The following is a 26,814-nucleotide window of genomic DNA, read 5'->3' as shown; positions in this document are numbered from 1 at the left end:
TAACACAACCACACACCTGAACGTCAGCTAAAACACACACCTGTAACCCTATACGCCTGACAGACGTACAGAGAGTAAAATGGCAGCATAATTGGTGAATCTGTTTTTAAGTTAAACTGAGTACAAACACAAATTAAGAAGCTGCTGATGGCCTCCAGGGCAGCAGGGGGCGCCCAGCAGCAGGAGTTGGGTCTACAGATTCACAATCAAGAAGGCATGAAGGCACGTAAAAAACAGAAAGGCATCCTGTTTGACAAGTGTAATCCTCTCTCTTATCACTACTTGTCGATAAGATTGATCTGCATAATCTATTATTATTGCCAAGCAGTGAATGTTGGCTCTTGAAAGGCACATCAAGGTAAAAATGATTTCTGCTCAGAACTGGAGCAGAAATCATAACACCTACATGAATGCTGCAATAAGTTTCATTTTTGTCATTATAAGCACCGTGGTAAATTACACACAGACTGATCTCACCACACAGAGCTTTTAAATCACTGAGCTAGATGCCGGGTGGTTAGGTCTCCTGACACTCTTCCCTGGTAAAATCGTTACTTTATTTAACCAAATTCAAGCTGTACACTTTATGATTGCTATTAGCTTCACTTTCACGTGTTCAGCTGATTTCTCTCTTTTTTTTTACGTTATGAAATTATTTTGTCAAGAAGGTAAATATAATTAAACTGAGCTATGAGATTAAACAGAATAGAATGAAGAGTAAAAAATTATAATATATGCCCTTCAAAATAAAACTACAGATGCAGCTTTGAGAACGATAAACCGCAGATGTGTATCTTCTTATGGTAGTTAAAGCAATTAAGTCAATCAAATGAAATGGTTTTAATTGCGCTAACAGTTACTGAAATGATTTTTAAATCAATAAACCAGTAAATAAACTGCCTGAAAGATGATTAGTTTTCGTATTCCTCAGATCTTCATGGGAATATTCGTCTCTGCGCTGCAGGAATGTTGCCTTTTTCTCTCCGCTGCATTCGGCTTTGAACCGATCTTCTCCGTTAAGACGTTTTCCAGCTTCAGCCTTTGTGTCAGACAGACAGAGAAGCGCGGCTCGTTCAATAAAGTCCCGCTTTGAAGTGAATTCATGGTTAATTAGTTTAAACAGCTTTGGCTGCGAGCTGCAGACAGACAAACTGCTTCGCAGTAATGTGAGCTTTAATTCAGCCCAGTGGGATTTAATTCTCGACTAAAGAGCCACATTCAAGGACGGTTATCCCATCACCATTGTGCTGAATGGAAATGTGTTGCTAATCGTGTTTGTTAATGTCCCCTAATCAATCTGTGTGAGCACGACTGTGAAGGACACAAAGAAATTACCTACATGTGAAACACATTAGAAAGAAGGAAACGATTTTTAGAATCTGTGAGACGAGCGGAAAGGAGCAGAAAATGATAAAAAATAGTCTGTCCGAAAGCTTTTCCTGTGTCAGCAGAAGCACCGAAAGATCTACTGTGCATTTCAAGCTCAGGCAAACTTCCAGAGGAATAACTGAAACTGCAAGACGGCTGCAATAAACGGAGAAATTAAGTTAATTTAATGTCCCATACGAAGGCGAATGAACAACAAAAACGTTTGAAACAAGGTTTATAAAACAGAAAAGTTTCTGATCGCAGATCAATCTGTCAAATAATCTTCCTTCATCAGCACTGATTAGTTAATAAACCTGAAAACTGCTGCGTGTTTTGGTAAACATCAACAAACAACATGCAGTTTTCTTTTAATTTCCTAAAAATCCACATACATTTTATTAAAACACTTAAAAGCAGAAATTAGGATGTAATTAATTTGTGTGTTTTGGATTCTGGTCGACTTTTACCAAATGAACTGCACAGTTTGGTTATACTAAATATACTTACATTTAATTACAAAGTAAAATAAAGCTGACCCTAATGATAAACCACAAACTCCTTTATAATAAAAACACCTTCAATTAAAATGCTAAGTTATCGTTTTCTGCTCAGTACATCCAGAAGTTAGAAAACTCAAGATAAACTGATTTTTGTTGTTAAGATGTCAGAAAAGTTCAGGATTAAACTTGCTGATAGTTTTTAAAGATGTTCTATTAAATTTAAATCCCAGCAATTTCTACAAACTAAATCCACAACATGACACTAAATAATAGGATAAAAAACTAATTCAGAATCTTAAACTTACAAACTGGATGAATCCAAAGGAAAGTAGGAAAAAAAAACAGTTTAACTATAAATTTATTCTTGACAGAAGTTTAATCAAATCAAACTTCTGTTTGGCAAGTTTCTTTGGCAAACAGAAAGTTTAGTTAGCAAGCTAAATTTTAATTAACACACTAAATATTCATCTCCAAACTAAATGTTTAGTTAGCAAGCTAAATATTTAGTTAACTGAAATGTTTAGTTTACAAACTAAACGTTCAGCTCCATAATAAATATTTAGCTTATAAACTAAATGTTCAGTTTGAATTAACTAAATAAATATTTATCTCCAAAGTAAATTTAGCTAGCTAAGTATTTAGTTTCAAATGAAATATTCAGCGCTGAACTAAATATTTAGTGAACAAGCAAAATATTTAGCTCCAAACTACAAAAATATTTAGTTCTGAGTTATCTAAAAATTTAGTTAGTTCTAACTAAATTAAGCTAACTAAATATTTAGCTTCAAACTAAATGAGTATTTAGTTTGGAGCTAAATATGTATATCCAAACTAAGCATTTAGCTCAGAGCTAGCTAAATATTTAGTTAGCTTTAAAGTTGCTAAATATGTAGTTTAAGCTACATATTTAGTTAGCTTTGAGCTAGCTAGCTAAATATTTAGCTCCAAACTAAATATTTAGCAGTGAGCCAGCTAAATATTTAGTTTGGAGCTTAAATATCTAATCCTTACCCATCCAGTGTTTTCAGGATAAAACACTGGATGGTACAGGGTTAATTTTCTGGAAAATCCAAAAACCCTTTATTCCTAATTTAATTACAATCTCTGACAGTTTGTTACTTCCTTCTTTTCATGTTGCTGCAGCGAATCAAACAATCCAAACACTGCAGTCTGCTGATATTTTTATCCATTTATTTCCTCCGTGCTGATGTTCGGCTAAAATGGGTGCAGCCTGCGGTTGTCTGCAGGAAGGTTAATTGAGGTTTGTTTTGTCCTGTGATGGCAGCCCGACGCAGAGCGACTGCTGAGGCTGGACAGGCCAGGCGGGGCAGCGGGTGGAGATTTCATTAGCAGGTGCTAACCGAACCCGGCATCACACGCTGGGCTAGTCTGTGTCTCCACCTGAGACCCAAACACGAAACCCTCTACGCACCTAAATCACAACCGCACAGGCTATCTTGCCTTAAAGTGGGCATTTCTGTTTGCTGTAATCGTTACCGATGGCGACACGTTAGGCTGATAAACCTCCTGATTCAGCAAGTTTTCCTTCCAAACCACCAGACGTATTCTGGATCGGTCTTACGGGTTTTATGGTTTTTACACACAGGAGTCACTGCAAAAACACAAAATCTTATCAAGTATTTTTGATTTAGCTTCTGGTGCATTTAAAGTAAAAAAACAACAACAAATTTACAAGTAACTTTCAGCAAGAAATAGGAGCTTGTTTTAAGTAAATAATTCCTTAATATTGATGAAAAAGTACCATTTCATTTGGAAGATTATTTCACTTGTACAATGTCAATCCACTATATCTTTACTATATCTTTGCCTTCATAAAACAATGGCTGAAGTCATATTTTGCCAGAAGTCATCGTAAGTGAAACATCTGCTTATAAATCTAGAACTTTTTTTTATCAATATTAAGGAATTATTGACTAAAATATGCTCCTGAAAAGTGCTGAAAAGTTACACTGCAAAAACACAAATTATTTTTAATCTAGTTTCTAGTGGTAATATCTTAGTACACTTGAAACAAGGCAAAATGATCTTACAAGTAACTTTTCAGCAAGAATTAAGAGCTTCTTTTGTCACTATTTTTAAAAAAAGTACTAGTTCAACTGGCAGATTATTTCACTTTTAACAAGACATTTTTCTGTTATAAGCAAAATAATCTGCCAGTAGAACTGGTATTTTGTATATTTTTTTAATATTCAAATAACAAAAAGTTTTCAGAAAGATACAGGAGCTTGTTTTAGTCAATAATTCCTTAATATTGATGAAAAAGTTCAGAGTTCAATTTTTAGATTATCTCACTTTTCTGGTTATAAATGAAACAATCAGCTAGTGGAACTTGAACTTTTTCATCAATATTAAGGAATTATTGATTAAAACAAGCTCCTGTATCTTGCTGAAAACTAATAAGTGTACTAAGGTATTACCACTAGAAACTAGACAAAAAAAAGAAGATTCTGTTTTTGCAGTGCATTACCTGTATTTTTTAACAGTAATTCACGTTAGACCCATCAGTCAGTTGCAGCTTTTGCGTAAAAGGTAAAGACGCTCTGTGTCAAACATTCACACGTTTGTGAAACATGACAGACACCCATCAGGCTCGGCAGGAGGTCCGGCCCACCATCAGCCTCTCTGAGGAGGGAGGACTGCCGGCGGTGACCCGGCACAAGCTGCCAACTGCCTGCCAGCAGCAGCATCTGTTGGATCCAGAGTGACGGGCAGGATGAGGCGCAGCAGGAAGGAGACCATCAAAAAGGAGAAAATTTCACTCCCTCCGTCTTGATCCAGCCAGGCGTGAAAAGGAGCCTAATGCTCTCAAGTGGTGCAAGGTTTACGCCACCGATGCTGTAATTTCTGCTCCAGAGCATCGAAATGCTCCGTGTGAGCATCACTTCCTGACTGGGCGTGGCGTCACATTTTTCCCCTGAGACGGAGTTCGTTTTTTAGGGGCCCTGACTGGGCGTGGCGTCACACTTTTCCCCTGAGACGGAGTTCGTTTTTTAGGGGCCCTTCACACCAGCCTTGTTTTGTCTAAACTAGGGCTCGGCAATACGACTTAAGAATAAAACCTCGGATTTTGAAGGAGCAGTGTTATGTAAAATCGACTTTATTGAGCTTTAGATCGTGTTATCATTTTATTCTCTCATCAAAATCATACCAGGAATGTTGCCTTAATTCATTCATTCATGTTTGAGAAACCCTTTAATCTCCATGACAACCAAAATGCCTGGGTGGGCCTAGCCCCGCCTTCAAGGACGAAGCTCCACCTCAGAGCTGAACTTTCTACACTGAAAAAAGAGAATGGAGCTCCAACTTAAAAAAAAAAAAAAAAGATAATTTGTTACATGTTATTGAATTAAGACTTATTAAACTTTATATATTTACTTGGATAAACTTAATTTGATAACTAGTAAGAAATTAACTCAATATTTAAAAGTTTTTTTCTTGTTTCAATGTAAGTGTCTGCCTCACAGAGCCCAATCCCCAGTGATTCCCCCTCTCAGCTCCTCTGAGTCCAACGCTGAGAAGTAGCTCCCTCTAAAATTAAACCAAAAAAGCAAACTTTGCTCCGCCTACAAACCTCGATCTTGGTTTGGTTGAAGTGAACTGGTTTTAATACGTATGTGAATGCCAAGTGAACTGGAGACTGCTCCAAAAGCAAAAGCAGGGCATTCTGGGTAAATACAACCAAAACAAACGTGAGAGATTAGCACTAACAGGAGAAATGACTTGTGGTGTTTTATCCAAGACAAAAGAGAAATCCTACAATCACTAAAATCTGAAGCTACTCCGCTTTTGTTTCTATTTCATGAAGAAGGAAGTTGTGCTCAGTGTCTTGGAGGTTTTCGTCTTCTTTCTTTCAGTGGTTCTTGATGCAGCGCCACCACAGGCGAGGAGGGGAACAGGACTTTCTATTAGTTTGGATTGTTTGACACAGTGCAGTATGAACAGCAGCTGAAATGTAACAAAGGCTGCAATCTTTCTCCACCAATTAAACTGAGTCTATCAGGTGTGAAAACACCCTTAAAGTGAGGTTATGTGGAGATGCTTGAGCAGTCAATATTTTGCCTGCAGCACAACAGAAATCTAAGTTCAGTCATTTCCAGCAGACGATTTGTCTGAAAGCAGCCAATAAAAATCAACTCACCCCCTTCATGAAGATCCAGGTTCCCATCAGATGAGGTCAACAGAGAAAGTCAGAAACAGGAAATTTAGTCTCATCTGTTCAGATTCAGGAATCTGTTTAAATTTAGAAACTTGTTCCAACTTAGAAATCTGGGTAAGAGTTGGAAAACTGTTCAGTGTCAAACTGTGAAAGACAGTCAGAAAGCCTGGAGAACTACTGATCCAGATCACTTTGAATAGAGTCAGGAATCAGGAATGAGTTCAGAATCATAGAATCTGTTCAACTTCAAAGCTGGAAAACTTTCCAAAATCATAAATCTGCTCAGGATCTGAAAAATGCTAAACCGACAAACTGGGTGGAAAAAAAGGTGCAAGCAGAGGTGGGAAGAGTATCCGAAAATTATACTTCAACATATTTTTACTCAAGTACAAGTAAGTAAAAAAGGTAAAAAGTAGCCGTTCAAGAAATTACTGAAAGAAGAGTAAAAAAGTATTTGGTAAAAAGTCTACAGAAATATGGAGTGACTGATTAAATCATCAATCATTTAATAATTAAACAAAATATAAAGTTAAGTGAAAATTTTGGCATTTAAGGTCCAAAATGACAATAATTCATACAAGTAACAAAAAATAGCTAAATCAGACAAAGGAAAAATGTTACAAATCAGTTTTTTTTTTTAAATATAAAACTTATGAAACTTTAACGTGTGTCTGGTGGATTTCTGGTTAAAACATGTTTTTAATTCAGAGGGTAGAAAATCCAGAAATTTTACTCAAGTAAGAGATACTTCAAAATAAAATGCCTGAAGTAAAGCAAAAAGCGCAGCGTAGTAAAAATACTCCTAAAAGTACATTTAAAACAAAGTTACCCAAGTAAATGTAACTAGCAACTACACAACCTGAGAACAAAGTAAAACTCTGAAAAGCATCTAGAAATCCTGGAGAACTGTTCAGTAAAAAGACTTGGAGAACAGTCTGGATCCCAGGAGGAAGACAAGATGAGCTGGATACGAATCGGTTTTGTTAACCACCTAAACGCTGAACCGTTTGAATAAAACTGGTTTCATTTAAGCTCTCTGGTGTTGGAATAACGTCCTGACTTCCTGATGAGATTCCTCCTCATCTCCTCCTCATCCTCACCTGCTGTCTGACTCTCAGCAGCGTCTTATCCACACTAACAGGATCGTCACTCTGCAGCGCCGCATTCTCCTCCATTCACTCCAATAAGCAGATTACCGACGTGTTTACGGGTCTTTGAACATTTCATTTCCTTTAAGCCAATTATTCTCTCAAAGCGCTCAGCTTTCCAGTTTCACTGCCTGGTTGCACGGTAACAGGAAGCTGATCCACTATAAGGGATATTTCACATGTTTACCGCAGTCAGTTGGTGAATTTCTACTTAAAGCTGCAGTATGCTACTCTTAGTAAAAATATGTTTTTTTACATATTTGTTGAAGCTGTCACTATATCGCGACAGTAGAAAGAGAGACAGATAATCTGTGAAAAAAAATCTAGCTCTTTCTCCACCATTAGTATATTTAGCAGCACATACACGGGGATGATTGACAGCACTAATACCCTCCTCCTGGCTGTTTTGGTTGTTTTTGGTTGGGAACAATGCATTTCTTCAGACGGCACTAATAGCTCAGGGAGGAAGTAGAAGAGATCTGTCTTTTCAGATTATCCGTCTCATTAAGTAGTGATAGTTTTAGCAAATATGTAAAAAAATTTTTTATAAAAGTTACATAAGTTTAAAACACCAGCTGTCATTATTTTAAAACAAACTGATTTTAGTGTTTATGTGTTACTCACAGTGATGAAGTCCTTAGGGAAGCAGAGAGGAAACAAACATGATGTGGGTTAAATTGGGGATGGAAAAATACTTTTTCCACATTAAATATACTGCTAAAAAAATAAAGGGAACACCTAAGTGTTCACTTAAGTGTTTAAGTGTTCCCTTTATTTTTTTGAGCAGTGTACATTTTCGAAGATGAGCAGGGCTGTCCAAACGTTTTGTCACATGGGCCAAATTTGTTGAGTGAAAAGAAAAAATGCTAAAATCAAGCAAATAATGTCAGATCTGGGTTTTTGTTGTACAAAATGGATGTTATTGACTGTAGATCCAAAACTTTAGATGGATTTTGAAGAAAGTTACAGTATCTAGACAAAAGAAAGGCATCTAGATTTTAAATTCTTTTAATCTCGATTGAACAAATATACTTTCAAATTATAAGAACTAGATTTGGCCAGAGGAACGTAGAGAACCTAAAAATTGTACTTCAGTAAAAGTAGCACTACTTTGACATATTTTTACTCAAGTAAAACGTAGCACTCCAAGAAATTACTAAAATAAAAAAGTGTTTGGTAAAAATGTTACTCAATTACTGAGTTCATGTTCAGTTTCAGAAGCTGACCTTCTTCAACACGAGGCCAGGGTCCTGAGCGAGCAGCAGGCGCTGAGCGGCCATGTTCCCCACAGCTGAACTCCTCAGCCAGTCCTTCTCCAGCGGATCCAGCTGCACCCTGTGGAACAGAGACTGGGAGAGAAGATGTTCTTCAGCTCACCTGGAGGATGAACCCGGAGATGCTGAGGGTTCAGTTCAGAGAGCAAATTTAAAAAGGGGACGTGAAAATGGAAAATTCACATTTTGCAAGTTTTTATACTTCCATTTGGGGCTTCTACGGCTCCTATAAACAGACCAAACACCTAAAAAGGCGATCCAGCCGTTTTTAGGCAACAAGTTCATGTTTTTTGGTGCGTCATTTTAAAAACCTTCAGAATGTAAAGTCACAAATCAGAAGGCACTGCCCCTGACCTGCTGACCCCTGCCGAGCTCAACCCGATACCTAGCAACCCCAGCAGAATTCTGTCCGTCACCTAGCAACCCCAGGAGAATTCTGCCCATCACCTAGCAACCCCAGCAGAGTTCCGCCTGTCACCTAGCAAACCCAGGAGAATTCTGCCCGTCACCTAGCAACCCCAGCAGAATTCTGCCCGTCACCTAGCAACCCCAGCAGAGTTCCGCCTGTCACCTAGCAACCCCAGCAGAATTCTGCCCGTCACCTAGCAAACCCAGCAGAGTTCCAGCACTTCTAGTGAGCTGGTTTTGACTTACCATCCAGAAACCACTTCTCTACTTCTGCTTTTCAAAGATGTACCCCTGCATCTGTTTGCAGCCATGGTAACATGGCAGTGTAAACATTGAGTTGGGGGCGTGGCCAGCAGCTTCTTATTTTGATTCAAAGTGCCAAGACTCCCTAAAACAGTTCAAAACATTAGGAACAGAACAGACTAAATCTCATTATATAAGAATAATTTTTTGCAAAAATGTAATGCATACGTTGTGTATCGCCCATAAACCTATACAAACCTGTTCCAAGAAGCATAATAGGTCTCCTTTAACTTAACAGTTTAGTCAAGGGGTGGGCAACCCCAGGCCCCGAGTGCCGGTCTCCTGCAACTTTTAGATGTGTCTCTACTTCAACACACCGAAGTCAAATAATGAGGTCATTAGCAGGACTCTGGAGAACCTGACTGCACCTAGGAGGTGATTCAGCTGTTGGATTCAAGTGTGTTGGACCAGGGAGACATCTAAGAGACGCAGGACGCCGGCCCTCCAGGACCTGGATTGCCCAGCCCTGGGCTAGTCTGTTTTGGTAGAAATTTTTATAGCAACATTAATTTTTCTCTCCAAAATGTGTTATGTTTTTACATTGCTAGCTTTATTACATCCCACATGAGTTGCTCCCAATTTCCCAGTGGGAAATCTGACTTCCGAGGGCGTTCCAGTTGATTTTCTAAATGGGAAGTCGGAATTTCCCAGTTCTCAGTCAGTAAAACTGGAACGCAGCATTAGCATTAGCATGCTCCACTAGTGTGACGTAATTTCCTCAATGATTAAGGAAGCTTGCAATCATCGTATGGGGGAGCCTTTGTTTTTCTGCTGTGATTCATTCACAACATTCAAAGGAAGCAGGTCGTGAATTAAGACACGTTTGTGGTTTTGCAGCAGCTTCTTCAGCAGATTTGTTTCTCTGTAGAGTAGAAAAGAAAAACTCGTCCTGGTTGCCCTTTAGCCCCGGCGGGGGCCTCGGACCGAGGAAGGGTCACGATGTCATTAGCGATGTTTAATCAGCGGCCTGTGGGGCCGGCGGCACTGTTTACCTGATACCTCCGTGTTAATTAGAGCGGCTGAGCAGCTCAGAGGGAGGCCGTCCTTCAACCCGACAGCGCAGCGCGGCTCCGGGCCAAACGCTCGCTGCTGGCTCACTTTTACAAAAACACTGAAACTGATTTTACAAAGCTAAATAACATCAGAATATATCTGTGAAGGTAAGGATCTCTCTTTGGTTTCAAGTATTTCTAGAGCAAATATCTTAGTAGTTGAAATAAATAAAAAAACTAACTTACAAGAACCTTTTCAGTAAGATATAGAGGCTTGTTTTATGTAAAAGTCTTGTTCCATTGGCAGATTGTTTAGCTATTTAGCTCTGCCAGTGGAACTAATACTTTTCACCAGTATTCATGAATTATTGACTTAAAAAGCTATTCTTGATGAAAGTAAGGTAGAATACTTGAAATAAGACAAAACTATTTGAAGCTACATAAAAGTACTTGGTAGTACTTTGTGTTTTTGCGGTGAGGTAACAGAAGCAGTCGGCTCTCTGACTGAACAGCAGCAGGTTCCAGAGCCGACCTCCGCTCATCTCCAGTTACCCTGCTGGTTCCACTCTGACAGCAGTGGGAGGCCGTCACAACCAATGAGCAGCCGGCTCTGCGTCCCAGACGCCGGTGATTATGGGGTATCGTCATGGGAACGGTTTGGGGGCAGCTTGTTTGGAAGCTGGCGGCTAAAGATGCTCAGCAAACATTTACACTGCAGGGTTCACACACACACACACACACACACACACACACACACRCACACACACACGCATACACACACACGCACACACACACACACATTACATCTTTCTATCTTTACAAGGACTCTGCATTGACTTCCATTCATTCATTCATTACAATAACCTTTACTTTACTCTATACCTAACAATTAACATTAACATGCGTCACCATAAACCTAAACTCACTTTATGTCTTAGTCCTAAACTTAACCAAAGGCTATCCAAAGTGAGGCGCAGGGGCGATTTGTGGTCCTGGAATTTATTTTGTTTGGCCCCAAACCACAGTTAGAGTGGTACTAACTTGGACCCCCCCAAACACTTTCTGTAAATTTCTTAGGATGAGCTTTTACGTGGCAAGTTTCCATCATTTTAAATGGAAAATGATGTTAATAACACCAAGAATTTTTCTTTAGTTAGCTTTCTCTTTTTTTGTCTTTTACTTTCATTTCATAATTAATTGTGACACAAACATGTTTTCACTCAAAAACAGACTTTCGTGTATGCCAAGATATTTGCATCTTACTATACAAATACAGAGATAAAGTATCACCTTAGAAACACAGAAAACCGATTGTTTTTACGTGCGGTTTTTGTCTTCAGGAGATTGTTGAATGTACCAGAAAAGACCCTAAATAGATAATTAAAATGAGTGCAAAGACACACAAACACACCGTTTCTCTTAAACTCACCAAGACAGATGAAGCAGTGACGCTCCTCGTATCGTCCTCTTCACTCTGCAAAACATCAACCCCACCAAAACATTTAATCTGATTCATGGCTTTTTTTAAAACACGTTGACAGTTTGGTTTTGGACATTTTACAGTCAAATACATTAAACCAGAGCCGACTCTACATTATATGACCTATGATTGATCAACACAGCTCAGTTAATATCAGCTTTATTTCATCCATGAATCAACGTATGTGCATTACACATCTGAGATTATTATAATAATGGGAAAGATTACAACATAACATAAAACATCAGACGGTGTTGATGATGTACAACACTTGGAATAACAAACTCATTTAAAAATAAGTTTTTAGATTAGGATAAAAATGTCAAACAAGATTCATTTGTCCTTTGAGTGACACTGACCTCCTAATCAAACGTCGATAAACCAGAATTTTGTGATTACTCGTGTGCTTGGGCGCCCCCTGCTGGTGCAGAGGCCTTTGAGATGACAACAATGCAGAATACCAGAATAAAATTTAAATGTTAAAAATGTTTTTCAATGTTATGCATTTTTCTTAAAATTATTTTTCTGATTTTCTCCAAAGCATTAGCGAAACATTGACGACAAAATAAAACCAACAGAAATTGAATAAGTTCCTCTGCTTTTCAAATTTAGAAGTTTTTCCATAATGCTAAAATTTCTCATCATTCAATAAAATATTTTGGTTCAAAAACAAATAAGTATATATTCTTGTACAATGGTTTTGTTTCGGTTATCACAAATTATTATTTAAAAAAATATCTTCTTAAAAACTTGACTGCTTTCAGGAGTTTGTTAACTAGTTTTGGGCTTAATATGGTATTTTGTTTTTATTTCACTGGTTTAAGTTTTGGATCTTTTTTAGGTTTTAACTCAGATTGCTTTGGGAGTGAAACTTACCGATGTTTAGTACTGCTGTACATATTTGTACACATTCTGAACAAGTCTTTCATTTTTTAACTGTTTTTTGTACATGTTTAAAATTTCGGGTGTTAACTGGTTTTGAAGCAGTTTATGGTTTGGTTTGTTGTTGTGTTTGTTTTATGGAGTTTACTACCAATTTGTGGTATTGGGAGTAAACTTTTGGACATAATTGAAACCGTTTTGAACTCAAATTTACCTCCGTGCTGATTTTGGGAAATGTGAGTAATTTTGGTCAATTTTATATTTCTGATTGAGGCAAATTTTAAAAGTTTATGGATGTTTGGTACTGGTTTGTAACATGAGTGCTGATGTTTTTGGTTTTCATTTTGAACCAGGATTTGTTTGGACCGGTTTTAATATTTGGTCTATGTCATCTTGAGTTCACCATGGCAACAGTTTTTTTAACATCTGGATCTAGACTAGTTTCCAGTCTAGATTAGAATTGGTTTCAGTTATAAATTTAGTTACACATTTTAGGCAGGGTCTAGAATGTGTAGTTTTAATGATTTTGTCAGTTTTATTGGTTTAACTGTTCTTTTGTTATTTTCAGTTGTTGATTTGATCCAGAATAACTCGATGATGCAGCAATCCAGACTCATACTCGCTGTTCTTCTCGTTGCTTGGGTTTGTTTTAAGATATGAGCTGAAGCCTCTTATTTTTGGTGTTGATGATGATGATGTGAAACCTGAATATCTGGAACAGAATCCCTAAGAGGATTGTTGGGGGGGGGGGAACGGAGGAAACAATCGCCTCTTTCCTGCAGCGTCCCGGTGTTATGATGGACGTTAACTGTGTTGGTGTGTTGCTGAGGAGGGAGTCCCAGGAGACGAGGAGGAGGAGGAAGAAGCTCTTCTTCTACCTCATTAGTAATCCAACACAGTCTCAGTGAGGTGTCTCACTAAATGATTGTGGCTCATTTCAGAGGTGAACTAAAGGTAAGAAAACAAGAATTTGGACGTCCACAGTTGCTGATTTAATGCTTGCTGAGAATGTTTCAATTTGATAGTTTTTATCTGAAGAAAGAGATTATTTCTGTGGTTTTATTTGGGGAAAAAGTTCACAGAAGTAGAAATTAAATCATCAAAAACTAATAATTCAATTAATTGATAAAATCGATTTAGCCCTAGCCTAAATCAAACTCCAGTTTGTTTGAGTTGGTGTGAATATGCAATTCAACTCTACTGCTGACCAAAAAAGTGAACTCTGGCCTGCAATACTCAGCTTTGGTTTGATTAAAGTGAACTCTAGCTCAGTTTGAAAGCATGTGAACGCCAAGTAGACCTGAGGTCGTTTCAAAAGCAGGAAGCGAATTATAGTGCATGGCATTCTGGGTAAATACAACAAAACAAATGTGCATGTCTAGCGCTGCAGGAGAAATGATTTGTGGTCTTTTACTAAAAACAAAAAACAAATTCTACAACCGCTAAAACATGACGGCGTCCCATTTTTGTTACATTTTGAAAAGAAGGAAGCTGCGCTCAGTGTCGTCTCCTGAAGTTTTTGAGTCATTTCCTTCAGTGGTTCTTGGTGCGGCGCCCCCACAGGCGAGGAGGGGAACAGGTTTATCAAAGGATTGGGATTGTTTGACACAGAGCAGTGTGAAAGTGAACTATAGCAGCTGAAAATGTAACAAATGTTGCAAGGCTCGGTTCAATCGAACCGAGGCTTTAGGGTGTCCTAAGGGTGTTTTCACACCTTTTTTCGTTCACTTTCGTTTTTGGTCCGCATCAGAGTTTGATTGCGGATTCAGACCTCCCCGAACAAACCAGACTTTCTAGAAAAACCAAGTAGAGTTCGATTAAAGCGGACTAAACAGGGCTGGTGTGAACACACCCTAAATGTGCTTCTTCACACTCAGTAGAGTAAACCGTGTGCTGACAGCTGCTGTGGTTGGTGAGAGTCCCCTCACGAGACATGGCAGCTCCCGCAGATCTGACTCCATGTTAAATTCAGCTCCGTCAGTTCGGAGGAGACAGGAATCATTTCCAGTTTTTCCTCCGTTTTGCATAACAAAAGCTTTTCCCAGCCACTTCCACTCCTCCGTCTATTCATCCTGTCAAAACACAGTCGGCTGGTTTCTCCTCCCCCCTCCTCAGATCTTCTGTCAGACCCCCCCGCTGCCTCCTCTTCATCACCATCCAGGAGTGGCTCTCTTGTATGCCAATTGCCTGTCCTAATTGCTGGCGTTTACAAGGTGCTGCCGGGCGCGGAAGCCCTGCAGAGCGGGTGAAAGAGGCAGAGAGCAAAGGGGGGTAAAACCTGAGGGGTCGAGGTGCAAAACGACGGAGGAGGAGACGCAACATTTAGAAGGGAGAGTTTTATCTGACGATGTTTCCATTTTAGGTTGACATGACCTTTAAAGTTTTTTTTTTTCTTGTTCTCATTGAATAAAGACACCCGACTACACTGCAAAAACAAAAAATGTTACCAAGTATTTTGGTCTAGTTTCTAGTGCAAATATCTCAGACTAGAAATTAGACAAATTTAATTTACAAGTAACTTTTCAACAAGAAGTAGTAACTTGTTTTGAGTCAATAATTCTTAAATATTGGTAGGAAGTACTATATCCACCTGCAGACATTTTCCCCATTAAACTCAAACCTTTTAATGCTCTAATCACTAAACTGACTTTAAAAAAGCTCCTATATCCTGCTGGAAAGTTAGATGAAAGTTTGATTTGTCTTATTTCAAGTGTAGACAAAACTAGACAAAAAATACTGTTTTTGCAGTGTATGGCTTAAAAATAAAATTTCAGATTTCCATTTTCAATCAGTTTTTTTTTTCTCGCTTTCTTTCCTAAAACAGACGTTAAAAATGTCGGGAAATATTTTCAAAAAGAGGCTTTTATTTCTATCTCTCCTTCTGAGTTGTACGATTGAACTATTACAACCACGACCAGGGTACAATTTTTTTTTTTATTGTTGAATTACGATAATGTATAAAATATAAATGTCTTATTTCAGGTGTACTAAGACTTTTTTAAGTTGGGCTTTATGAAACAAAATTTTTTTAGCAAATATGTTCCACCTTCTTAGATGTTTATTTTAACCTCTCATTTTTTATGAAATGTAATTGCTTGTTTTATTTTTAGCCCTTTTAAATCTCAAGATTAAAAGGACATTACAAATAAAATTTATTATTATTATTAAACATTTTAGATTAATATTTAATAAACCTTTCATTTCTTTTAAATATTTGAGCTTATTTGCTAGTTTGTTTGTTTTGATGCTTTCTATGAAAACTTCCATAGATCTAAATGTAAATACTCATAATTAACCTAAATATCTAATAATTAGCGCTGAACTCGTTGATCCTTCCTGTTAGAATCATCCAACAGCCTGTGAGTCCGCTCATTAAATCCCCAGATGGTATTCGATCCTGCACCACCACCAGAGGCAGACTCATCCTGATGACGAGGAGAAGCTCGCTGCCGGACCTTCGTCATTAATTCACGTTTTTTCACAACTTGGCGGGTCTGGAACTGAGACGTTCCTCCACAGTCCAGAAAGCCGGATCAAAACGTATTAAAGCCTCTGATGAAGTCCACTGACACAGGACTAAGCTTTATGACTGGAGAGGCTCCATAATCCCACAGAAGGTCGTTAGGAGCGGGGAAGGTGGAGTTTCACCCATTGTTTAGTGAAAATGAAGTTTGAGGAGGTTAAATCAAACTTCTGAAACACAGATGTTGGCGCAGACATCTGAAGGTATATTAGTAGTGATTGTATCATCTGAGGATCTCCAGGCTCTTCTTATGATGCACAGAGAAATGAGATGCAGATTTCTGGTCTCTGATTATTGTAAAGAATGAGTAAAGAATGGAAAACTGATAAAAAAAAAATATATATATATATGAGTGGAGAAACTACGGTATGTATCAAATTCTGACTTTTAAAGGGGAATCTATTATGCAAAATTCACTTTTTGAATAATATATACTTCTATTTAGGTTTTTACTGCTTCTAAAAACAACCGCAGCACTTAAAAACAAAACGCCTAGCTGGTTTTTTACAATAAGTTTATGTTTTTTGGTGTCTGGAAATGGGCTGTTTCAAAAACCTCCCGATAATTGAGTCACACTGCACCGTTACCTAGCAACCCCATTCGAATCCAGCCCATTTGGTCAGATGATTTTACTGTACTATGCGCTGTACAATGGCTACTAGAAAAGACAAGTGTTTTGGTGTTGACTTTCCATCCAGAAATCACTTGCTGCATTCTTGTTGGTTATGCAGGAGGCTCTACTTCTGCTTTTCAAAGATATTCAGTTGTATAATTGCACCTCCGTTTGCAGCCATTTTCACATGGCAGCGTAAACATTGAGGTGAGGGGGTTTGGCAAGCAGCAGTTTATTTGGATTTAAGGTGATAAGGGCGTCTTATCAAAAACAGCTCATTCTGAATGGATCTCACAATACGTAGAACTAACTAGATTAAAATCTCATTATCTAAAAATGACTTTGTGCAAAAATAATATGTAATGAACTTGTTTTGTGTATTCCATAGACATATTCTAACCTGTTCAAGGAAGCATAGCTATGACCTATGATCGGTTAATACAGCAAGCATTTTTCACAAGAGAGTGACCCACATCATATTTCTGGGAATAAACTGCATTTTTTCCCTTTATTTTGCAAACTGGATGTCTGTCTTTTAATAACATGAAACTCATTTTAAGTTTTGGATCTACAGTGATTTAAATTTCCCTTTCATAACAGAAAACCAGACTTCTTTAAGTCCGTTTCCTCTTGTTCAATTAGAATTGTCTGCTAATGCTTGTCTAAAATATACAGGGACGCAATTCCTTTTGACTTGATCCTTTTAACCCATGTTTGGACACTGCTGCTTTATGGTGTGAAGACGTCATTCCATTTAATTTGGAGTATAAAGAAATGAGAAGCGACTCATTTCCAAGGTTTGTGCCTTTATTTCTCTTGCAGGCTTGTCTTCCTCTGTCTCTGCCTCTCTTTCATTGTAGCTGAGTCCCTGCTGACAGTTTGAGCTGCTGATCTCCTCCATGACCTCTGCAGGATCTTTAACTCTGCTTCTGTACTTCACAGAGAGCAGCAGGAACGCAGCTGTCTCCGTTCAAGTCTGTTTCCTCAGTGATCAGAGAAGACAACTCCTCACATGTCAGCGTCTTCGAGCGAGGGAAAAAACAGCGGCATGTGTGGAGTTTTAACCTGAGACTGAGGCATGCTGGGAAGTGAAGGCGCCAAAAGAGTCGGAGGCCACAGAGCATGATCAAGCTGTTGGCGCAGCAAAGAAATGCTCATGTGCTTTAAACTTGGAGAAGTCACATCCGCAGGATTCAGCTGTCAGCTTTAAAAGCAGTAACTCACCTGACAGCCACATCTAAATGAAAAATCTGCAGAATGTAGCAGTTATTTTATACGATTAATCGCCAGAATAATTGATTAATCAATAGCTAAAATAATCACTGAAGCACACATGAAAATGAATTCAAGGATATTCAGACCAAAGCGATAAAGCTGCAGAAGCAGAAACAATTTTTTATTTGATTAATCAATTAATTGTCAGAATAATTGATAGATTAATCATTACTAAAATAAGTGTTAGTTGCAGAACTGCTCTAAGCTTTCTACTTTACCTTTATGTATTAAAGCTGCAGTACGCAACTTTTATATAAAATGTTTTTTTTACATATTTGCTAAAACTGTCACCATGTCATGACAGCATGAGACAAATAATGTGTGAAAAGATCGATGTCCTCCACCTTCCACCTGAGCCGTATGAAGAGATGCATCGCTCCCAACCGAAAACAACCAATCAGAGACAGAAGGCAGGTCTTAGCACTGTCAATTAACCTCATGTACTTGTTATTAAATGTGCTAATGGTGTAAAAATAAGTTACCATTACAAGAGAAATCGTTTATCTGCCATCATCGGTGGCTATGCTAACTAGCTTAGCATTCACAACATGATCTGCTAACTGGGAAAAGCTGTAGTGTAGCAGGAAGCAAGGAAGGGAGAGGAGGACAGGGATTAGCAAAATTGTGATTGACAGCGCAAAGAACCGTCTCTGGGCTCTGATTGGTTGTTTCTATTTAGCACTGGGAACACTGGGAGAAGGCAAAGGAGTTCAAATGTTTTCCCAGATTATCTGTCTCATACCATAGTATCATGACATGGTGACAAAAATGTTTTATAAAAGTTACATCCTGCAGCTTTAATGCCGCTTATAATTCTGCACAAGAACATTTATGAACACAACTACATATCGTAAATAATAACTATTGCTTCCCAGGATAATTCCTGTCCATGTGGCTCTATGAACTCCTGAAGATCTGGAAAAGCTCAAACTTCGGTCCTCCAGCAGGACTCTGAGCATCACACGAAGCTGGAACCAGTAAAACCAGCAGCTCCCTACCAGTGATGAAATCTCTCCCCTCATTATCATATTAATTGAGATTTCCCAACAATCGTGTTTTGCTAATGGACGGATTGAGAGGCGGCGAGTGTGAGTGAGGCAGTTTTAATGAGACTGATACCCGCAGCGCTGCAGCGTCTTATCTGTCGATGGGGAGCCCGGCCTTATGTAATCTGCCCTCTCATTCGCCGCCACCACCGCTTGATTGTTTCTGATGAAAAAGCCATTTTGGAGCTGCCGCCGCCTTCTGTTCTGCAGCGTGGCCCTCGTTGTCGGAGACTTCGGGGGGTCAAGGGGGTCAAAGGAATTATGATTATGATACAGCGTCGTTCGGCGGGCTCGTCGTTGCCCCGGTGACCCCTCCGCGGAGACGGTGATGAAAGTGGAACATGAGCGTTTTGTTAAGAGGGACGGCAGCCGTTGTTCAGTTCAGAGGTTCGTCTCGACACGGCGGGGCCCGTTTAGGTCTCTGATACCCGGCAGGATGAGATTCACATGTAAATCAGCTGGAGATTCAAACTCAGCCTGAACTCAACACGTGTTTGCTGACACCAACAGAGAGGGTCGTTCACAAACCAATAAATGAAACTGAGGGGAAAATTACAGGATTATAATGGAGATTACTTTTTTATTTTATTTGGCCTTGATCCGTAAGTTTGACCCGTTAACATCTGAGGCGTCTGTTCAGACATGAATAAGGTTGCATCTCCCTGCACAAGAACATTTATGAACACAACTACATATCGTAAATGGATAGTTCTATGGAAAGCTGTTTTGTACATTAATGGCATATTTTCCAGCATCACATATCGTCTAAAAGCTAACAGTGGGATTCTGCTTCCTTCTCATTGGTTCATAAGGTGGAGTTACTAATTGTAAATGGTGGTGCAATATTTGATTCAATGTTGACTTAAATACTTTCATACTGATCCAGTAATAAGTAGTAGGTACATAATTCATTGGGAAACCTATTAATAATTTTATGTATAACATTTTTTTTTACTTTTCCTACCCATATGAACAGCCATGGTGGTATGCGTTCATATTTTGATCAGCAAAATATCAGAAAATAAAAGCACGATAACACTTATGGAGTACAAACTTAAAACATGATAGTATTGTATTAAAACTGATGAAAGTGTATATCAGTAATACTCTTTTTCTTGTGAAAAACAGATAATATGCATAATTTTTGCATAATTTCTAAGTATATTCACACAATATTGCTATTCTGACCCACATATCTCACCAGTAGGTGGTGGTAATGTTCATCAAATTGCTGATTGCCAACGGCCAATAAAATCAAGAAGAAGAAGAAGACAACTTCAAATCTGTGTCCAAGCAGGATTTCACGCAGCATCAATGAATCACCATTTTTACCATGCATCTAGATAAAAAGTCACACAAAAAACACTGGTTTATGGCTCAGGACTCCACAAAATATGGCAAAAATTCTGTCAAAATGGCGCTTTTTATGCCTTTATAAGAATACATTCTGAACACTGAAAATCATGCCGTTTATCCGAGTCATCGAATGCTGCTTTGAGCGCTGTCACACGTAAAAAGCTGCGTTCGATGACCTGGATAAACAACATAGTTTTCAGCTATCTTGAAAATGGCGCGAACCCACTAGCCAGGGGATCTAATCGATTTACAAGGTTTTCCATCTCGATTTGGAAGTTACAGCTGGACATATCAGGGCAATGTTAGACACACACTCTGATCTAAACATGTGTCTGATGCCGTTTTATTCCACTCACCCTCCTGGAGATGGTCACCTCGCTGGTCACAGAGCAGGAGTCGCTCCTTGGAGACGGGAGGTCACAGAAGTTTGCGTCTCCTCCATCGCCACTGGAGCTCAGATTGCTTACACTCATGGCTGCAGGGATCACCAGGTCCAGAGGCCTCACTGCTCTCTGAGGAACCGCTGCTGACCGACGGGCCTGGAGAAATGAGGCAGATTCATGTCAGAGCTACACTGTAAAATGATTAACTGGTTCTGATTAACATCAATGTGTAGAATGAGAGTTTGTTTCCACTAAAGGCGTCTTTTGAAGGAACCAGTGGAATTTTCTGATGCAGTTTTAAACCCAAAGCTGGAGTTTTTTCTGGCATGTGTAAGGTGGACCGACCTAACCCAAACTCAGGCTCAGTCAGACAAACATGTTAATAATCAGAGATGGGCAGAGTACCCAAAAATTTTACTCAAGAAAGAGTAGCACTACGTCAACATATATTTCCTCAGCTACAAGTAAAGAATAGTCATCCAAGAAATTACTCAATAAAGAGTGAAGAAAAGTATTCGGTAAAAAGGGGACTGAAGTACTGAGTAACAGATCAAAACACCAATCATTTAATATTTAAAAAATACCAAAATACAAAATTATGTGGAAATGTTTGTATTTTAAAGACCATAGTTCATATAAATAACATAATTGTAAAAAATATATATAATAATTCAAAATCTATTTAATTTTTATATAAAATTTAAGGAACTAACAAAACCTGCAGGTCTAGTAAAATTTTGATTAAATCAAGTTGTTCAGTGGGAAAAGTATCTGAAAATTTTACTCAAGAATAAAATTTCCAGATACTATTACTATTACTTTTACTTGAGTAATAGTATTACTTATTATTATTACTTTGTAATACTATTACTCAAGTAAAAGTAAAAAGTACGGTGTAGTAGAAATACTACTAAACGTAATTTTCTCAAAGTTACTCAAATAAATGTAACTAGTTACTATCCAACTCCACAAAATATTGTGCAGCTTTGGCATTGCTAGCTTCATAATCAGTTTTAAGCAGTTATTTATTTTTCCTTTAAATTTAACTATAACAGGTTTTGAATCACTAATGTCTGAATGCAGTCATCTGGAGGAATGACAGAGTGCATTATTTACAAAAACATAACATTTTAGGTATTGAACGTCGGAGACACAGAACCTTCATAGTCTGTTCTCAAATAGCTTTAACATTAGCATATTAGCATATTAGCGTGTTTGCTGCTCCACAAAATGTCCGCGTGCCTGTCAAAGAACGCGGCGCTCACCATCACACGAGGCCGGGGCCTGTTCGGTCCAATTAGGCCTCAGTCGGCAGCAAACGCCCGCAGCTGCAGTTTAACATCTCACAAAGCTGTGATTGTCCTTTAACTGGGGAGGACGGCAGTCCCACGGGGGCTAATTATCACACAAACTCCCACTCAGGTCCACAGAGCCTCACCGGGAAGGCCCGAGAAAAGCAACATCGCACCTATCATTCTGATTCCAGCTAATTACTTCCAGGTTTACATGGCGGCTACTGTAAACAGTAATGACACTACTTTGCATTTCAAATAAGACTTTTAATCCGGACTCGGAGCAGCTTCTGCCGCTTCCGAAACGACGTTCTGGTATGTAAGGAAACTACTTAACAGCATATAAGTAGTTTCCTACTTTTCCCAGTTAGCAGATCATGTTGTGAATAGTGGGGTTACTATTAACGTCGGACATCCATGAGAAAAACAAGTTTATCTCTGTGTGCTTAATAAACTGAACCTTAACTTGATTTGGTTTGAACCAGAAATGAGGAGAAACCAATTTGCCATTCAGTTGCTTCAACTAACAATTATTTTAGTAATCGATTTTGATTTTAAAAATGGTACATAATGCAGATTTGTCATGTTACCCTTTTTTAATGCAATATTATTTACAGCATATTGGTCATAGATGAAAAAAGGAGGAGTAAATTTCCGCCATAAAACCTTTTCAATTAATCTCAGAAATGTTTCAAAAAACAAGGAAATCTCTGGGTTTGAGAAATCAAAAACTGGTTGGAAACAATCTCAGAAATTTTCTCATTAATTTAAGAAAATCTATATTAAAAAAAAGAAAATTTCTGAATTTTCAAAAGTCAAAACTTTGCTAAAAATCACATTTGTGGTTAATCTCAGAAATTTTCTAGAAAAAACGTCAACATTTCTGAGTTTCAAAGTAAAAGATTTTTGGACCTTTTTTTCTAGAAAATTTCTGAGATTAGTCTCATAACTCGTGAGCATTTTTTGACCGAAATTTGCTGCTTTTTTCTATCTACAATGCACCTCCGTCGTAATTATTCCACTTTTGAACTGATGGATTATTTCCCATATAGCTAGTACTTTTTCATCAATATTGTGGAATAATTCACTTACAGCAAGCTCCTATATCTTGCTGAAAAATTACTTCTAAGTTAGTTTTGTCTTACTTCACGTATACTAAGATATTTGCACTAAAAACTCGACCAAAAATACTTTGTAAGATTTTGTTTTTGCAGTAATGGTTGTAATTTCCTGTTGCTGCTTGACTGATCCTTTTGTTTGTCTTCATACATAAAATCACAGAAGTAGGAAGAAAGCATGGTGTGGCACGACATCTTTCTTCTTGAAGACTCTGCAGACAAACAGGAAGCGGAGGTGACGATAAAAAGGGGTTTAATACGACCACAGCCCCTTCAGTTTGTCTGCAGCTGGTGAGCCATCCTTGATGTCATTCTGTTCGCTTCCTGTCGCTGTTTGATCAGAAAGAGACCTGCTGCAGATTCACATGTTGTCCAAACCCTACCTGCAGTCCTTTGTTATAGCGTCTGTTTCCTCGCAGTGATGTTTTTATTTCATTTTTCAACTCGTCCTCTGTCAGCGTTCCCCCCCTTCAGGACAGATTAAAACTGATTTAAACGGGAAGAATCCAGATCCATGCGGCCTGTGAAGACCTCTCCAATAATTGGCTGCATTTAGATTTGTCTTCATTATTTTCCTGCGCCTGCAGCTGCAGCAGCGGCAGCATGGTGAAGGCTAACAGCAGCAGATGATGGAGGGTTAACCCTGATAAGGTGATGAGGCCCCCCCTCTCCTTTCCTCATCCCCCAAACAGCAGAGAAAGCGAACCCCCAGTGAACATTCAAGCCTGTAAATTGTTTATCAGACACTAATGCAGGAGCCTAATCCTATTTGCATTCATATTAGTTCCCATATCACCATCTCAGGGAGGACTTATTTGAATTCTACTGAGGGCGAAATAACTTTATGCATGATATCAGTATCTTCATAATTCACATCAGTAAAGTCAATTTGGTTGAAGTGCTCCTGCGCCGTGTGCCACCGAGCTGCAGAGGAAACTTATTTGGAGGTGCTTCACTTCAGCGAGGAAGCGTGGAAGTATATTAGAAACTCTCTCACACGTCTTCCTTCCCTCCTCCATCAGAGGCGGTGCCGACCACTTCCTTCCACTCAGCGCAGCGATTCAGCAGCAGAGGAAATGCTGCAGGTCTGTCCCCATCAGGTCCACAGAGGGATAAACCTGCGTCTGGGCCTCCGCCGAGTCACCAAAGCAAACTTTTACTCCCTCTGCAGGAAACCATCCAGGACGCCACACTGCAAATACCAAGTACTTGGGTCCAACTATCTTAGTTGACTTGAAATAAGGCCAGAGGTGTTCATAAACATTGAACTCAAGTCAGAGTGTCACTACTTTGTTAAAGAAATATTGAGTAAAAAAGTATTCGGTAAGAAGTCTACTGGAAGTACTGAGTAACTGATGAAATGATCAACCATTTAATATTTAGAAATTATATCATCAGACGAACCAAAATATAAAGTTAAGTGGAAATGTTGGTATTTTAAGGATATAAATGGCAGTAAATAATATAACTAACTGGGGATGCACCGATATAAAACATATGGCCGATATCAATATTTACCAATATTATATATATTGCTCTGCTGTTTCAATACATTTGGAAAGAAAATGAGACAAATGACAAGAAGATGAAAATAAATATCGATTGTTAATATCGGCCTGATTTTATTGCCAGACTGTTTTATATTTATATTAATATAAATTTAAAATGCTTGCTAAACGCATATTAAAGCAGTGGTTTAATCGGGAGGGAATCTGGTTTAATCCAGAACAGCACTGGGTTAAACTGGAAGACTAGTTTAAGCAGAAATAGGAGTGACATAAATGTCAAAAAAAATAATCTGACATCAGAAATTGCATCTGTCCTAAAACAACAAAAAAATCAGCTAATTTATATATTAAAACGTAATTTTTCATCTCTTAAACCGAAATCGTTAAACTGTTAAACATCTGGGTTAAAACCGTCCGATTTCAGAACCAACAAAGAACTGAGAATCTCTCAAACTGTGATTTTTTTTATTATTATTGTTTTATGTACCCATATGTTCAAGGGGAAGTGTGTCTCAGTGAATGAAGTGCTGATCTGGACTTCATGGCTGCTGTCATCTGCAATAAAGCTCTGAATGTGAGTGTTTGCAGATGATGAGCAGTTAACACAGACGATGATGAAAACAGGAATAAAAGTGTCAGGATGAACCGAGCTTCGGGTTGGTGATGAAAGGATGCGCGACTCAGAATGAAGTAAAAAAAATACGATAAAGAGTTCATAGGAAAAAAAAAAGAGTTTTGAAAACATTCAACATCTCTTAAATCTACTGTGTGACAAGCACACAGGTATAATTACATCCTAAACCCACAGACTCTGCGGAGAGGTAATAAAAAGTGAGCAGAAAAGTGTTTTTGAAGAAGAAAGTGAAAGGCTGTCAGGAGGGCTGGGCTTTGATCAGAGACGGCGTTTAAAGGCAGAAGAAAAGCTCAACGTGGAGCTGAGATCAAACAGAGGCGCTCAGCTCATGAATAAAGACCGTTTCTGTCTCTGGACTCACCTGATCCGCCTCAGTGACCACCAGCGCCGGCACGCCGCCACCTGACTCCCCAGCTTCATCCTGATTGGTCGGAGCAGACGTCAGGTCCGGTCCTGATCGGTTCTGATACTCACCGGAGGCTGATTGGTGGGGAAAAAGACACTTTTAGAGAAGTATTGTGTGATTTAGTTTTCATAAGCTCATGCAAAGTGCAAAGAACATCAAGGAGGCGCTGTTTTAAACATCATAAAAAAACAAACTACAAACTGCTTCACATTAAAAAAAAGAAATATATCCAATTTTAGAATAAAAATGAGAAGCAATAATTTCATATCAACAGAAACAAAGTTTAAAGTGGACCTCTTAGGCAAAATTTACATATTGCAATTTTTTTTTTCTTCCATTCAGGTTTCTACTGCTCCTAAAAACAGTACAAACACAAAAAAATAAATAAATAAAAAACACCCATTCATTTGTTGATGGTGTTTGAAAAATGAGTCGTTTAAAAACCTTCCTGAATGTTGAATTACAATGGACAGAACAAAGCAATAACCTAGCAACCAAAGCAGCGCTTCAGCCTTGACAGATGGTTTTACTGCTGTACAATGGCTGCTAGCAGAAATCACATGCTGCATTCTTGTAGGTTGTGCAGGATTCTCTACTTTTGCTTTTCAAAGATGTATGGTTATACAATTGCCCATCAGTTTTCAGGCATCTTCACGTTTGAGAGTAAACATAGAGTTGAGGGTGTGTCCAACAGCAGCTTATTCAGATCTAAAGTGGCAAGAGGCCCTTAAGGAGCTCAAAATAGACAGAACTGAGCAGACTGAAATCTGATTATCTAAAAATGTGCAAAAAATGTGACTAACATGTTTCATGTTTAGGCCTATCCTAACCTATTTAAGGAAGCATAATATTCTTGTTTAAAGAAAAGGTCACCAGCAGAGATACCTGAACCAGTGAAAACTAAAACTACAGACATCATGGCGACCAGTATAAAACATTTCTTCTTGCTGTCTTTGATAGAGGTGGGCGAATCAATCCAAAATATTGATAATATTAGTACCAGGTCTTTATCAGTATCAGATTGATACTTAAGTTTCAGATTCCCAGCCTAGAAGTTTTATTTTATTTTTGTAATTTCAGTTCTCAACTCTACCATAATATAAACTTTTACTCTGATTTGCTCTCAAA

The 26,814-nt window shown here is 38.4% G+C and overlaps 1 protein-coding gene across 10 annotated transcripts in view; it reads right to left on the bottom strand.

Moving 5' to 3' along the window:
* LOC103466788 (ankyrin repeat domain-containing protein SOWAHC) overlaps positions 1-26,814 on the bottom strand; it is a 43,885-nt gene that overhangs the window by 10,031 nt on the left and 7,040 nt on the right. For 6 of the 10 annotated variants that reach the window (XR_001776722.1, XM_017305439.1, XM_017305434.1 and 3 more), the window contains exons 3-8: positions 25,642-25,760; positions 20,702-20,884; positions 11,600-11,644; positions 8,420-8,542; positions 7,818-7,829; positions 6,028-6,030 (exon numbers count right to left, since the gene is read on the bottom strand). Coding sequence is in view for 8 of the 10 variants with exons in the window: in XM_017305439.1 (XP_017160928.1) it covers positions 6,028-6,030; positions 7,818-7,829; positions 8,420-8,542; positions 11,600-11,644; positions 20,702-20,884; positions 25,642-25,760 (485 nt within the window). In the remaining 2 variants the exon portion in view is untranslated. Of the gene's footprint in view, positions 1-16; positions 1,040-6,027; positions 6,031-7,817; positions 7,830-8,419; positions 8,543-11,599; positions 11,645-20,701; positions 20,885-25,641; positions 25,761-26,814 lie in introns of all 10 variants that reach the window. The other 4 variants (XM_017305438.1, XM_008412631.2, XR_533986.2 and 1 more) reach the window with 3 other exon arrangements.

Source organism: Poecilia reticulata, linkage group LG6 (genome assembly GCF_000633615.1).
Source record: "Poecilia reticulata strain Guanapo linkage group LG6, Guppy_female_1.0+MT, whole genome shotgun sequence".
NCBI classification, from domain to species: Eukaryota; Metazoa; Chordata; class Actinopteri; order Cyprinodontiformes; family Poeciliidae; genus Poecilia; species Poecilia reticulata.
The sequence above is the reverse complement of the archived record's forward strand: the minus strand, read 5'-3'. Positions and strand labels throughout refer to the sequence as shown.